Source organism: Hemiscyllium ocellatum, chromosome 6 (assembly GCF_020745735.1).
Source record: "Hemiscyllium ocellatum isolate sHemOce1 chromosome 6, sHemOce1.pat.X.cur, whole genome shotgun sequence".
Classification (NCBI taxonomy): Eukaryota; Metazoa; Chordata; class Chondrichthyes; order Orectolobiformes; family Hemiscylliidae; genus Hemiscyllium; species Hemiscyllium ocellatum.
In genome coordinates, this window is record NC_083406.1 from 67317976 (window position 1) to 67333957 (window position 15982).

At 39.5% G+C, this 15982-nt stretch overlaps 1 protein-coding gene across 1 annotated transcript in view; it reads left to right on the top strand.

Moving 5' to 3' along the window:
• The first annotated feature begins 272 nt into the window (after positions 1 to 272).
• eif5b (eukaryotic translation initiation factor 5B) overlaps positions 273 to 15982 on the top strand; it is a 77269-nt gene continuing 61559 nt past the window's right edge. Inside the window, exons 1-3 of the mRNA XM_060826005.1 lie at positions 273 to 377; positions 15016 to 15117; positions 15210 to 15300. Coding sequence (XP_060681988.1) covers positions 343 to 377; positions 15016 to 15117; positions 15210 to 15300 — 228 coding nt within the window. The 5' untranslated portion in view covers positions 273 to 342. The remainder of the gene's footprint in view (positions 378 to 15015; positions 15118 to 15209; positions 15301 to 15982) is intronic.

Consider the following 15982-nt stretch of genomic DNA (forward strand, 5'->3'; position numbering starts at 1 on the left):
CTATAAATTCTATGTCTTATGATCTTATACTCCACAACCACCTAATAAAGGAGCAGTGCTCCAAAAGCTAGTGCTTCCAAATAAATCTGTTGGAGTATAACCTAGTGCTGTGTGATTTTTAACGTTGTACACCCCAGTTCAACACCAACATCTCCAAATCATGTACAGCACTACTTGGACTTTCTGTTTCCGCACGAATGATTGACAGGCGGCAGACAGCCAATCAGAAGTCACATCAGTCACCGACGCAACACGTCGTAGCGCATGCGCAGATTCAGGCACCTACCATATGTCTGAAAGAGATTTTAAAAAGTGACAGAGTGAGGCAACAGTGTGAAAAACATGGGGAAAAAACAGAAAAACAAGAGCGAGAATAAGTGAGTGTACAGCTATTTACCCTTTAGTTTACTTGCCGTAGATGAGATTGGTTGCTGCGGGCGATGGGAGGAATTAAGGGAGAGGGTTCCTTGAGTAGGCCGCTGGACGGATCTGGTCCTCCTGCTCGAGTGCGGAGAAGCCTGTGTCCCTACTGCTGACATGACGCAAGACGGTCAAGTTGGTGTGCTACTGATTGGGGTTAACATTACTTTGTTTTATGGAAATGGGAGGCTCTCTTCACTCCTTTCCTCTCTGAACCTACGTTACGTTTTTAAGGAATCGCATGAGCTAGAATTTTGTTTCTACGTATGGTTTAAATCCAGTAGTTTTAGGGTCGTGTTAAAGGTACATCACAATTTTCTTGCCCTCAAGATTATGTGCCATAACCAGAAGATATTAATCCGATGCAGACTTTATATAAGTTTGACTCATTATGGATTTTTAAGTATGTTAACAATCCTGTTGAAGTGGCAAAGACAGGCTGTGTGAACATGATGTTTCCACCATAACTTATAGACTGAAGATTAGTGTAGAGTATAACTTCATCCCTTATTATGATATCAGTTGCAAATCTTTGTCAAAATGTGGCTGCTTATGTTGCCTTGGCTTTATCAATTTGTTATCTTCTGCTTTGTGAACCTGGATGATTCTGAGTACTGTAAACTAATTGCACAATCAACCTGGTCAGATGTGTTATAACATACCTCTGAAGCAGGTGGTACTTGAAATTGGATGTTCTGGCTCAGAGGTTGGCATACTATTGCTGTGCCACTAGACCCCTTCCATAATCCTAGTTACAGTTAAAAATAGAACTTGCAAGCATATCAGTGCACTTAGTGAGCCCTTTGCTAACTTATTCATGTTGCAGTATGTATCTAATTAGAGTAGTTTTAGCATCTAAGGATCTAGTTAGATTTGCCTTATTCTGAAGGTTGCCCCAGTTTCAGTGATCAGTTTGTCCATTGAAAAGGATATCTAACATTTTCAGATTCTGTTTGATGAAGCTCAACCGTTAGCCAGGAAGGACCTAAAGAGAGAGCTAAGAAGAGCCAGGAGGGGACATGGGAATTCTTTGGCAGGTAGGATCAAGGAAAACCATAACATTTTCTATAGGTATGTCAGGAATAAAAGAATATCTAGGGTAAGATTAGGGTCTGTCAAGGACAGTAATGGGAAGTTGAGCTTGGAGTCCGAAGAGAGAGGAGAGGTCCTAAATGAATATTTTTAATCAGTATTCTCACAGGAACAAGATCATGTTGATGAGGAGAATACTGAGGTACAGGCTATTAGACTAGGCAGGATTGAAGTTCACAAGGAGGAGGTGTTAGCCATTCTGGAAAGTGTGAAAATAGATAAAACCCTTGGATTGGATGAGATTTATCCTAGGATTCTCGAGCCAGGGAGGAGATTGCAGAGCCTTTGGATTTGATCTTAATGTCGTCGTTGTCTATAGAAATAGTACCTGAAGACTGGAGGATGGCAAATGTCCCTTTGTTCAAGAAGGGGAATAACCCTGGTAATTATTGACCAGTGAGCCTTACTTTGGTTGTGGATGAAATTTTGGAAAGAATTATAAGAGAGAGGAGTAATTTGATTAGGGATAATCAATACGGTTTTGTGAAGGGTAGGTCGTACCTCACAAACCTTATTGAGTTCTTTGAGAAGGTGACCAAACAGTTGGATGAGGGTAAAGCAGTTGATGTGGCGTATATGGATTTCAGTAAAGTGTTTGACAAGGTTCCCCACAGTAGGCTATTGCAGAAAATATGAAGGCATGGGATTGAGTATGATTTAGTGGGTTTGGATCAGAAATTCGCTAGCTGTAAGAAGACAGAGGGTAGTGGTTGATGGGAAATGTTCATCCTGTTCAGTTTGTAGTGGTGTACTGCAAGCAACTGTTTTGGGGCCACTGCTGTTTGGCATGTTTAGAAATGATCTGGATGAGAGCGTAGATGAATGGGTTAGTAAATTTGCAAATGACATGAAGGTCACAGGAGTTGTGGACAGTGTGAAAGGTTGTTGCAGGTTACAGAGGACATGGATAAGCTGCAGAGCTGAGCTGAGAGGTGGCAAATGGAATTTAATGCAGAAAAGTGTGAGGTGATTCACTTTGGGAGGAGTAACAGAAATACAGAGGACTGGCTAATGGTAATGTTCTTGGTAGTGTGGGTGAGCAGAGAGATCTTGATGTTCATGTGCATAGATCCCTGAAAGTTGTCACCCAGGTTGATAGGATTGTTAAGACGGCGTACAGTGTGTTAACTTTTATTGTTAGAAGGATTGAGGTTCAGAGCAATGAGGTCATGTTGCAGCTGTACAAAACTCTGGTACGGCCACTCTTAGAGTATTGCATACAGTTCTGCTCACTGCACTATAGGAAAATATGGAAACTTTGAAAAGGGTGCAGAGGAGATTTACCAGGATGTTGCCTGGTATGGAGAGATCGTCTGATGAGGAAAGACTGAGGGATTTGAGGCTGTTTCAGTACAGAGAAGAAGGTTAAGAGGTGACTTAATAGATGCATACATGATGATCAGAAGATTAGATAGGGCAGACAGTGAGAGCCTTTTCTCTCAGACGGTGATGGCTAGAGTGAGGGGACATTGCTTTAAATTGAGGGATAATGTATACAGGATAGATGTCAGAGGTAGTTTTTTTACTTAGAATAATAAGGGTGTGGAACGCCCTGCCTGCGATAGTAGTAGACTCACCAACATTAGAGCATTTAACTGGTCATTGGATAAACATTTGGATAATAATTGAATAGTGTAGGATAGATGGGCTTTAGATTGGTTTTACAGCTTGGCACAACATTGAGGGTCACAGGGCCTGTACAGTGCTGTAATGTTCTATGTTAACATGAAAAGCTTTGAAAATTAGTTTGCCTGTATAACTAATCACCTGTTCAATGACCATACCTGAATTCTGTAATTCCGTGGGAATTTTACCTTCTATGTTACGAGATATAAATAAGTTCACCTTTCTATTGATAGGCTGGAATGAACCAGCACATCTTGTGACCTACATGTAGCACTTGGGTGCAGTTCCTTGCACCTTATCAGGTATTCAATCCTGCTATTAACAACATAAAAGTGTTCACACACAAGTTTTTAAACTTCTGAGCTAGCTAGAAAATTTGATCAAAAAGGAGGCAACGGACTGGTGGTATTACTGGCAGACTGTTAATAAGTTGGTGACCGGAGTTCGAATCCCACTATGGCAAGTGGTGGAATTTGAATTAATTTAAAATCCTGCAATTAACAGACTAATGATGACTGTGAATTCATAGAAACAGAAAAACAGGAGGAGGCCATTCGGCCCTTCAAGCCTGTTCTGCCATTCATCATGACCATGGCTGATTATCCAACTCAATCGCCTAATTCTGCTCTCTCCCCATAACCTTTGTCCCCTTTGACCTAAGTGTTGCCCCTTGAATACATTAAATGTTTTGGCATCAACTATATTCTTTGGCATTGAATTCCACAGTCTCACCACACTTTGGTGGAGATACGTTTCTTCATCTCCATCCGAAATGGTCCATCCCAAGTCCTTGGACTGTGATCCCTGGTTTTGGATGCATCCACCATGGGGATCATCCTCTCTGCATCTACCATGTCTTGTCCTGTTATGATTTTATAAGTCTCTGTGAGATTTCCCCACCATCACTTGTCTGATCTCCAGTGAAAACAATCCTAACCTAGTCAATCTGTCCTCATATGTCAGTCCTGCCATCCCTGGAATCATCCTGGTAAATCTTTATTGCACGTCCTTGAGAGCAAGAGTATCCTTTCTCAGAAAAGGAGACCAAAACTGCACAGTATTCTATATGTGGCCTCATCAGGGCCCTGTATAACTGAAACAATGCATCCCTGTTCCTGTACCTGAAACGTCTCACAATGAAGGCCAATGTACAAATACAATTTGCCTTCTTTACTGCCTGATGCACCTGCATACCTACCTTCAGCGACTGGTGCGCACTTCCCTCTCCCATTTTACAGCTGTTCAATCAGTTGTCATTTTGTTTTTGCTTCCAAAGTGAATAAACTCACATTTATCCAAATTATACTCATCTGCCATTGATTTGCCCACTCACTCACCCAGTTCAGATCATGCTGAAGCATCTTTGCATCCTCGTCACAGTTCATTCTCCCATCCAACTTGGTATCATCTGCAAACTTTGAGATGTTACATTTTGTTTCCTCACCCTAATCATCAATATATAGTGTGAATAGCTGAGGTCCTAGCACTGATCCCTCTGGCACCCCACTAGTTACTGCCTGCCAATTTGAAAAAGATCCATTAATTCCTACTCTTTGTTTACTCCCTGCCAACTAGTTTTCTATCCATCTCAATACGCTCCCCCCAGTTCCATATGCTTCAATCTTGCACAATATCCTCTTAAGCGGGCTTTGTCAAATGCTTTCTGAAAGTCTAAATATACCTTATCAACTCTAGTAGTTACATCTTCAAGGAATTCTAACAGATTTGTCAAGCATGAATTCCCCTTCATAAATCCGTGCTGACTCTGCCACTGCTTTGTAAATGCTCTGCTATAAAATCCTTGATAATTGATTCGAGAGTTTTCCTCACTGTCGAAGTTCGTCTTATTGGTCGAGAATTCCCTGATTTCTCTACCATGTCTTTTGAATACTGGAGTAACATTAGCTACCCTCCAATTTACAGGGATTCTTCCAGGGTCTATAGAATCTTGGAAGATGACCACCAATGCAGCCACTATTTCTAGAGCCACTTTCTTAAGTACTCTGGAATGTAGATCATCTCGCCCTAAGGATTTATCCATCTTCAATCCCATCAATTTTTTCAACACCATTTTTCTACTAATATTGATTTCCCTTAGCTCTTCTCTCTCAATAAGTTTAGCATTCTGTAAAATTTCTGGTATCTGATTTGTGTCCTCTTTTGTGAAGACATAGCCAAAATATATATTCAGTTACTCAGCCATTTCTTTGTCCCCTATTATACATTCTTCCGTTTCTGTCTGTAGAAGACCTACATTTGTCTTCACTAACCTTATTCTGTTCACATACCACTAGAAATTCTTCGTGTCATTCATTATGTTTCCTGCAAGCTTACTTTCGCACTGTATTTTCTCTTTCTTAATCAATCCCTGGGTCCTTCTTTGCTGAATTTTAAACAGCTCTCAATCTCCAGGCATATTGTTTTTCTTAGCCAATCTGTAAGCTTCTTCCTTGGTTTGGATACAATTTCTAATTTCCTTTGTAGTCCATGGATTGGCCCTCTTACCCATTTTGCTTTTGTGCTGGACAGGAATAAACAGTTACTGCAGTTCCTCCATGCATTCCTTGAATGTTTGCCATTGCCTATCCACTGTCATCCCTTTCAATAACTCTCCCCGATCTATCAATGCCAACTCACACCTCATATCTTCATAGTTTCATTTATTAAGATTCAGCAGCCTAGTCTCTGAATCAACTTTCTCACTCTCCATCTTGATACAAAAACAGTGTCAATTGTCAGAAAACCCATTTGGTTCGCTGATGTTCTTCAGAGAAGGAAATCTGCCATTCTAACCTGGTCTGGAATTTGTGTGATTCCAGATTATCATCTGTCCTCTGGGCAGTTAGGGAAGACAATAAATTCTGGTCTAGCCAACGGTACCCTGATCTCGTGAATGAATATTTTGAAAAAGTATCATTTAATAGTAGGCATTATATTGTATATGGCAGCTGGGTCGACAGCATATTTCTGCTTTTTAAAACCATGAACGTTGGCAACTGCAATTTGCTCATTGATCTATTGCTCAAAGTTATGAAACAAGTCATCATTAATCTTCAGTGACAGAGGTTAAATTCATAAAATGAGACACTAAGAAAGATCGATTTTTGGTTGTTTGTGTGAGCAGGACTAAGTGTAAGAGGAAGGAATCTTGACAAAGATTACATTGATGTGTATAGATGAAGAAACCTGAGAGAAAGTGGTGCATGACTGAACAATCTAGAATTCAGGGATTGTAAAATATACAATGTGCTATGTTTTGAACACAAGCAAAATACTGTGGATGCTGGAAAATAAAATAAATGTTAAAATGCTGCAAATGCACATTAGGTCTGACAGCATTGTGGACAGTAATAGGTCACAACTTGAAATGTTAACTATCATTAGACTTGGAGTCAGAATCATCATAGCTTTCAAGTAGAAATATGGGAGGGAGGTTTAAACAAAACAAAAAGGAAGCTTATTAATTGGAGAAAGTCACAATCTCAAAAGAAGTGGATTTTGGTAAATTGTTGGAACTGTGGCCTATCAAGTGCTTTTGTTTTGATGAGCTTCAGCCTATGATCTTAAAAAAAGCAGCTAATGATGTAGTTGATACATGAGTTTTAATTTCTCAAAACATCTTTGATTCAGTGGCAGATGAAGTTCAGTTCAGAGAATTTGCATTGATGAACATGGACCGACAACATAAAAGAACTGTGCAAGACTTAAGAGGGTGCAGGAGCAGAGGGATGTGGGTAGATATGTGCATAGAAATTGGCAGGAGAGCAGTTTTTAGAGCAAACAATAATCTGGACTTTATTAACAGGGTTCAAGATTAAAGAGATTTGGCTGAACTTTATATACGACACTTGTTAGACTCCGACTGTAATTTCATGTGCAACTCTGGGTGCCATACTATTGTTATTGGCAACCACTCGCTAACCAGTATGATTGTCCATCTAGGAAATTCCGTGCTACTGGTCAGTTACACCACAGGAGTGATGTGAAAGGTTTGGAGAGAATCTGGGAGAGATTTACAAGAGTTGTTTCAGGGATGATATACTTCAGTTAAAATGGTAGATTGGAGAGATTGGAACTGATCATGAAGAGAAGCAGGCTAATAGGAGATTTAAGAGAGGTTCTCAAAATCATGAGGCTGCATAGAGTAGCTAGGGAGAAATTCTTTCCATTCATCAAAGGATCAAAAATGTGATGGTACAGATTTCAAGTGAATTGCAAAAGTCGTAAATGTGATTTGAGAAAAGAACTACCTCATGGGTCAAGTCTGGAATAAGCTGCCTAGGAATGTGGTCGACACTGGTTTAATTGAGGCATTCAACAGCTTGAGATGATTATTTCTATTTAATGTGCAAGGATATGGGAAGCCGGCAAGGGAGAGTGGCACTAAGTCATAATTTTCATTTGCAAAGTTGCTGAAGATGGCATGGGTTGAATGGCCTTCTCCTGCACCACAATACTTCAGTGATTCTGAAGAGAAATATAAAATAGGGTGCAGCAACAAGATATCCTCTGGCACAAAGTGGCAGAGATAGAAATGTGTTTCTTTTTAGAAAGATAGCACCATTCAGACGACTAATGAGTGGGTAAGTTTCTTTCAGAGAGGTAAGTACAAAGTTTGGGAGAAGATGCGTTGGTAAGTACATTCATTGGAGAGATAAGGCCTGTGCGAGCTTTGGTTTACCAATGCATTTCAGCAGTCTCTAAAAACAGTGCAAAAGAAAAGTTCTGCGTGGTGAAAGCTTAAGTGACATAGAAGAGAATATTCTACAAGGCTGTTGAATGCATAAGTTAAGTGACCCCCTGGTGAGGAATAAATCAATTATGTTAACAGCTTAATGGTCTCTTGAAGAGATATGAATTAGAGACATGGTGTAGAGTGAGTACAGAAGTTTGCTGTTAAGAAACCAAGTATAGCCATGCCTACTGAATAAAAGCTTTATGTGGAAACAGGCTAACTCTGAGTTTTAAGGTGAGGATAAGAAGATTGAAACTTCTTGTTGAAACAGCCACCCCCAGTCCTGAAGAAGGGTTACACCCGAAATGTTTTCTCCACCTCCTGATGCTGCCTGGCTTGCTGTGTTCTTCCAGCCTCCAGCTTGTCTACCCACGGGCTAATTGGCTAACAAATGCTATGTAAATGGGGATCAGGTCTGGAGCCTTTCTAATTTTCATTTTTAAAATTTTGGCTGAGGCCGTTATTGGGCCAGCTTAGCATTGCAAGCCTTTGGTCTTAATATTGTCATTTATAAAAAGAAACACTTCTTGCACAAAATACGGTCTGATATTTTTTGAAGCAGATTTTAAAAAGCTTGACATGGTCTTATTCACCTTGGTAGGTGCAAATGCGCATTTCCTTTGGCTACATTAGTAAGCAGAATAAGCAGACTGAGTTGGGGAAAGGTGTAGAATAGGTTCGAGTTTATATTTGTCCTTATTATGACAAATGCCTTTTGGTTATTTGTTTATGGGAAGAATGCAGTGGAAGTAACATGCTCCTCTTGGCAGGAGTGAAAAATTTGTAAGTTAACTCATGCTTTATTTTTGCAGTTTGCTACTACTGTATGTATTACTTTGTGGCTCACTGCTACCTCTCAGTGCCAGGGACCAGGGTTCAATTCCACCCTTAGGCCATTCTGAGTGTGTGGAGTTTCCACATTCTCTTTGTGTTTACGTGGGTTTCCTCCGAATGCTCTGATTTCCTCCCACAGTCCAAAGATGTGCAGGTTAGCTGGAGTGACTATGCTAAATTGCCCATAATGTCAGGGATCTGCAGGCTAGGTAGATTAGCCATGGGAAATGCAGGATTACAGAGATAGGGTAAGAGATGTGGATCAGTGTGGACTTGATGGCCTGAGTGGCCTGCTTCCACATTTCAGGGATTGATTCTGTGATTCTATGATTTATTGATATTACAGAGTGTTGTGATAATCAGAAGCTACTGACTTTCAATTTGACTCCAATTTTTTTTACTGTGGTTCTATGGTGAATGAGGTGGTGCTTTATGCTCTTGTAAAAGGAAATATTTTTGTATTTTAAAACAATTGGTTCCCATTTTCCCACTGAGCCCATTTTACAGGATAGGTGAGACTTGCTGTTGGAAAATGTATTTAGAAGGCTTTTGAAGGCACAGACAAAAACATGAAGGTGAAATGTCTTTATTAGTGAATTGTAGAGATATGTGACAAAAGCATCATGGCAGAGAGAAAGAAATGGATATCAGTGTCAGAGAAGCCCATGGTATATGAGTTGGCAGCATCTAGTTGGATTCTGGATCAGTGGTGCTGGAAGAGCACAGCAGTTCAGACAGCATCCAATGAGCAGTGAAATCGACGTTTCGGGCAAAAGCCCTTCATCAGGAATAAAGCACCACTGATCCAGAATCTGGTTTCCAGCATCTGCAGTCATTGTTTTTACCTAGCATCTAGTTGGAGAAGATTGCTCAGAAATGGTAGAGCAAAAATGTGGATGAATTTGACAATAATACCTTGAAATTCATTCATTTGAGGAAGAGAATCAATTACACCAACTTGTATTGTGCCATTGCTGTAGATATGCACAATTCACTGTGTAAATATTCCAAGATCCAAACTGACAGAGCTCATCAAACAATGTGGATCATGAAGCTTGCAGAAGTTGATTTTTAGTGGAGCCTTGGCCTGAAGTGTGGACATTGGGTAAATTAATCATTGAAATGATGTGTGTGTGAATTAGAAGATTTTTCTCCCCAAATGATCAGCTGACAGTTTTGAGATGTTGAGGAAAAAGAAATGAGATTGGTCTCTCAGCAACAAATAGAGAGTTTTAATAGCTGATAATTTGAATCCTGCGGTTGCACAACTTGTATACACTCCTTTTTAAAAAAAATGAGTGTCCTTTAGAATAAGGCATCCATTTTAACATATTCGAATACACCTGACAAATAAAAGTTCTTATTTAGACCTGTGGAGTATTTGAGAGCTAATAAATGTGTCAATTTGAAAATGTTGAGTGATTAGTGAAATCCAAGGTACCTGCAAAGCATGATTAGAAAACATTGTATTTATTCCACCCTTAAAATTATTAAGCTAACTCCAGTGAGATTAGTGGGTACAGAAAGTCGTGTAAAATTCACTTTATATTAAAATTACTAAGCCTGTTAATATCCAACTAAAATTAGTTTTTGACTAATTTATTCAGCAATTTGCCAAAACCCTTAAAATGGAATTTGCCATATGTAATAAAATTAAGAAGTTTATTTTATATACTGTTAAGACATCTATTCAGGTATAATTACATACATGATCGAAGATTTTCAATGAAAAGTTTAATTTACTGTTACTAAAGAAGCACTATGTAACAGACAAGCCAGGGGTATGTTAACCTCTGTGTTAAGAGTTTACTCATATATGATTTATTGCATGATATATGTAATGTCCAGACCATGGACAAGGTTCCCTAATTCATTTATAGTTACAGATGGGATATACCCAATTATTAAGCTTGAGGTGAAGAGGGATAAACCATCCAGGAGATGGTTTGCTGTTTAGTGGGTCATCAGCTTCTCATCTTTGTCATCACAAGAGGTTGCAGTGCAGTCTGTTTAGCAATTTCTTTGACAGTGTTAGTTAATGTGTCCCTTTGATTCCAGAAAGAATTTTTTTTAAGCTCCTGCAGCTATTGTCTCCAGTAGACCTCTTTAAAAGAAAACACACTTTGGAATTCAGGGTGACCGTGACACACAGGATGAAATTTATGAAGTGTTCCCTGTTGCCCATTGGCATCAGTAATTTTCACCAATGTGCCTCATTGCAACTTTTGGTCATCAGTAAGCTCTCAGAGCGGATCTATTCAATTAGTGTGCATCTTGTATGGGGAAAAAAATTGCCTCAGTCACGAAGTCTATTGAGCAGAATTGGTACAGCTGTACTTTCAAGCAAGTGTTATGATTTGTCATTAAGTTGGCCTAAATTGTAAAGTTTCTGCCTTCGCCTTTTCATTTTTCAATTTGGCTAATTAGTCAGCAAGATGCAGTCCAAGAAAACACGTCCCTTGTTTGCAGAGCACCAATATCCTATTAATGTAGGAATCATCATTCATAGGCAAAGAGAGTTTGATTCAATTTTTTTTCACTTCACAATTCACCATATCATTCAGAATTAGAACAGACCTCTTGTCATTTTGTCATGTTACAAATTGTAATGGCTAATTGTTGTGGAGCTGGTTCCTGTTTGGCAATTAATGATTTTGACTTGGTTTCTCTTTGGCTGATTTTCTTATAAAAGTCTGCTGAAGGATGCTTACTTTTTGAGAAGTTTGACTGTTTTCCTTCATGTTGTAAGCCAGCAGGATTGCTTTTCAGCGCAGCATTCATGTATATAAATGTGGCAAATCTGTTAAATATCTAAGCTGTGCATGAATGCAACTTGAAACTGAGGCGGCAGAGGGTGACCAAGAAGGAGAGGCATCACTTTGGCGTATACATTGCAGCCTGGAAGCAGTCACCTGCACTGGAGGGAGGATCACCTGGCAACAACCCCCCTGATCAGCAGCAGAAAGAGCATCGAGCACCAGGCAGCTGAGAGGGAGAGGCATCACTTCAGTGCATATATTACAGTCTGGAAGCAGTTATTCGCACTGAAGAGCCGAAAGTCATGAGCCTGATATCAAGGAGCTGGATCCATTCAGGATCACCCAAGATGCTGGGCGCTTCATGGATAAGAGTGATGTGGGACACTGTGCTCTACGGTCTGTTCCTCGTGGCGTGAACCGAGACGAACATCAACTGTGGCTGAAAGACCATCAACTTGATGAAAGATGCTGTTTGGTCTGCCCGAAACTTGTTGATCTTCCAGCTCAAGGAGTTGACCTTGATGGAATGTGCCAGTTTGCAACACTCAAAGGTCCAGGACTGCGTGCTGAGCGTTGCGCTGAAGCTTGGGGCAAGGCATAGTGGGGAAAGCCCACTGTCCTTCTGCTGCAGAATAATGGGGATCTGTTCAGTAATTGGGCCCTGCTGATGCCTCCACTAAATGCCAAGAGGTTGAACAGTTAACATAGAGAATGGTAAATATCAATGACACAATTTGCTCTTGGAAAGTAAAGACAGTACGCATCTGAATGGCATCAACTGTACATGTATCAAAATTTTCTATGAATAAAGTATATTTTTGAAATAAACAAATTTAAAAAAATTTAGTGAAGTTGTTGTTACATGTGGGACAGGTCTGGCCTGTTCCGCACTTCTGTGCAGCGGCAGTCACCTGAGCTATCTTCCACTTCATGTGGAGACCAAAGATGGACTGTGTCCGAAGGGACACCTGAATAAAGAACTGGACAAGGGGGGGAGAAAACGCATCCATTACTACCCTCATCCTGATGGCCTCCTTTGTATGTGCTGCATCAAACTGTGTGTGGATCCCTGGTATGCAAACACCATGATGAAATGTAGTTACTAAATAAAACTGTCATTTCCTGATTGCCAACTGTAATATCACTTGTATCTGCTGTTTAGAAGCTCATATTACTGTCAAAAAATAATTTAGCAGAAAGATTAACAAAAATCTTTAGTGTTGTCTTTGAAAACTTCAAACGTTTCTTGAAATCCTTCAGTGTTCTCGACTAATTCGCTTTTTGTGGCAGAGAATTCAATAGGCTCACCACTTTCTGGATGAAGAAATTTCTCTTCATCTCAGCCCTAAATTACTTATCCTGTGTCCTTAGATTGTGACTCATGCTTCTGGACTCCTTCTTCATTGGGACCATCCTTCCTATGTTTACCCTTTCCAGTCATAGAGGTGTACAGCACGGGAACAGACCCTTTGGTCCACTTCGTCGATGCCAACCAGATATTCTGAATTTAGGGCTGGTCCCATTCGCCAGAACTTGGCCCATTATCCCTCTGAATCCTTCATATTCATATACCCATCCAGATGAATTTTAAATGTTATAATTGTACAGCCTCTGCCACTTCCTCTGGGAGCTCATTCCATGCATGCAACAGTCTCGGCATAAGCCTATGCACTCTAGTTCTGGACTCCTTAAGCACCCTCCGACCCACGGAAAAGGCCTTATCTATTTATGTGGTACCTTTATTGAGAGCCTTCCATAAAGTCCAAGTAAACCACATCCCCTGGCATGCGTTTATCAGTTCTGCCAGTTACATCCTTTTAATATTCCAGTGGTTTTGAGCATAATTTCCATTTTGTTAATCCATGCTGATTCTGTCAATTAAATGTGTTTAATTGTTACTGATTACAATTTGCCCTGTTTCTGACTGAGGGACCTATGTTTTTCTTGACCAATCTTTTTTTCTCTGCAAAAGCTTCTTTGGTTATGTGGTTATGGTTATATTTTTCCTGTGAGCTTATGCTCATTCTCTATTTCCCCGCTTTAATTAATACTTTGCTCTCCCTTGCTGAAATCTAAACCTCATGTGTTCCCAATCCTCATGTGTGCTTTTTTGGCCATTTTATATGGCCCTTTTTGTTCTAACACTATCCCAAATTTCCCTTGTTAGCCATGGTTAGCCATCTGTCCTGTTTTTATTTTTGTGCCAGACAGCATTGAACAATTGTTGCGATTCCTCCATGTGCTCTTTAAATGTTTGCCATTGTCTATTCATCATCATTCATAACTTTCACACCTCATGCCATCGTACTTTCCTTTATTTAGATTCAGGACCTATGTCTCAGAATCAACTCTCACCCTACATATTTATTGATGTATATAGATTACATTAATTATGCCCATCAGGGATGGGGATTCAGATTCTGTTGCATTCCCTATTAATATTGGCATTCTTGTGTAAAAATTGGTATATTGTCACCCGACACTGTAGTAGTACCCTAGGAATCGAGCCCTGCTGTCCTCAGACTTGTCACAAAAGTCATAGGCTTTATCCACATATATAAAATTCTCCAATTTACCTTTTTATTACACCAAGGTTAGCAGAAAGCACAGACCAAGTTTTCTTTTCTACCCAACTAGAATTTATATTTATTGCAAATAAATAGGCTCTAACTGCAGGTACATAACTATGAATTGTTGACATTTAACTCCATGGGATTCACAGATGTGATCGTTTTTCCTTGCTGTTCATCAATTTCTCATCTCCAGGTACTTTACATTTCCTTGCAGGCGTCACATAGTGGCTGGTTCGCAAATTGCAAAATCTTTTAGCTACTGGTTGAAAACTATAAATTTTCCGTCACTGAGAGGAAAAATAAAATGGATTTTTTTAGCCTTTTGATATTGCTATTTTTTTCCAAAGGTAGAATGAGAAACACCATCTTTCCTTCTGGTGTTCTGTTTGCACACCTTTAACTACATAGGAGCCAATCACTCCACAGACTAATCAGCCAAATCTCATTTTTTTATACACCCCCAGATATTAGCGCATCTGTAACTAACCTTCCCGCAATGCATGAAAAAGCAGCAATGTTAGTTCATTTGTTGCTTGGGTCATAATTTATCGCCCATCCCTAATTGCCTAGAGGGCAGTTGAGTTAATTACAATGCTGAGGATCTGGCGTCATAAGTAGTTTGGAGCAGATCTGATTGGTGGATTTGCTTCTCTAGAAGACATTGATGAATCAGGAAAGTTGTGTGACCACAAACAAAGGCTCCATAGTCAACATTAGGCTTTTAACTCCAGATTTTTATTGAATTCAATTTCCCAGAACATTATCTTGGGTCTATGGATTTTTCATCTAGTGATGTAACCACTACACCACTACCTCCTTATTTATAATGAGTGAGAGTAACCTTTTTTTTAAAAAGTGCAGCAATCCCTTTCACAATCCTTTTTCTCCCCAGCAGTTCTTTTTCCATTTTAGTCCACAATAAAAAATACAGAAAAATAAACAGTACAATCTTTACATTATTTATTTTTGTTCCTAGTGCCAAGGATGATATTGATATTGATGCATTGGCAGCAGAGATTGAGGGAGCAGGAGCTCCCAAACCTAAACCAGTTAGTAAAAAGAAGAAAAAAGATTTTGAGTAAGTATTAGTTTTGGATTGCTTGTTTTTATTTGTGTTTGTGTTTGCGTGTTTTCTTCTGTACTGAGTTTCTCTTTGTTCTCAAATTCCAGGGAAGATGATATACTAAAAGAAATTGAAGAACTTTCTTTAGAGATTCAAGGAACAAAGGGTCATAATGAAGCAGCCAAATCTTCAGCCAAAGTAAAGGTTTAACTTAGTTTTGCCATTTTTGAGAAGGATACTTCCAGAATTGTACTTATTTAGCTTTTGCCCTGCAGTGTTTATTATCACAAAGGGAATGACCAATTGGCACTAATATTTTAGTTCTAGATAAACTATATTGTATGTTCTCTGATCTAAAGTTTCCGATCCCATACCCTGTATGTGCCAAATATCATTTACTTCCTTCTTTGTACCATCACCCATTTCCACACCATCTCCAGCTGATTTACTGTGAAAAATTGCTTGTATTTAACACTCCCTTTTAACACTTTAGTTAATTCTAGACATGGATTCTCCAGTCTTCTCTGAATTTGAGCTCACTTAAACTTGATCCATATTGCAACAATTTTTCTTATTCATTACTCTGTTCTTGCTGACTCATATTGGTGTCTGATATGACATTGTCTGATTTTAAATTCTTATTTATGGTAAGTCCCTCTGTATCCTTAGAATCTACTACATTTGTACCTCTGCAGTTTTTCAAGTCTCCTAGAATTTTCTCCTCTGCCCACTGTTGCTCTCCTCCCTTTGTCATCCCCCCTTTACCATCCCACACTTTTGTCTCCATAGCTTGCCTACCTGTGTGAAAAAAAACTTGGCAGAATTTCAGCACAACACTATGCTAAGTGCATTGCCCATAATGCAAAATGGGTTTGAATTC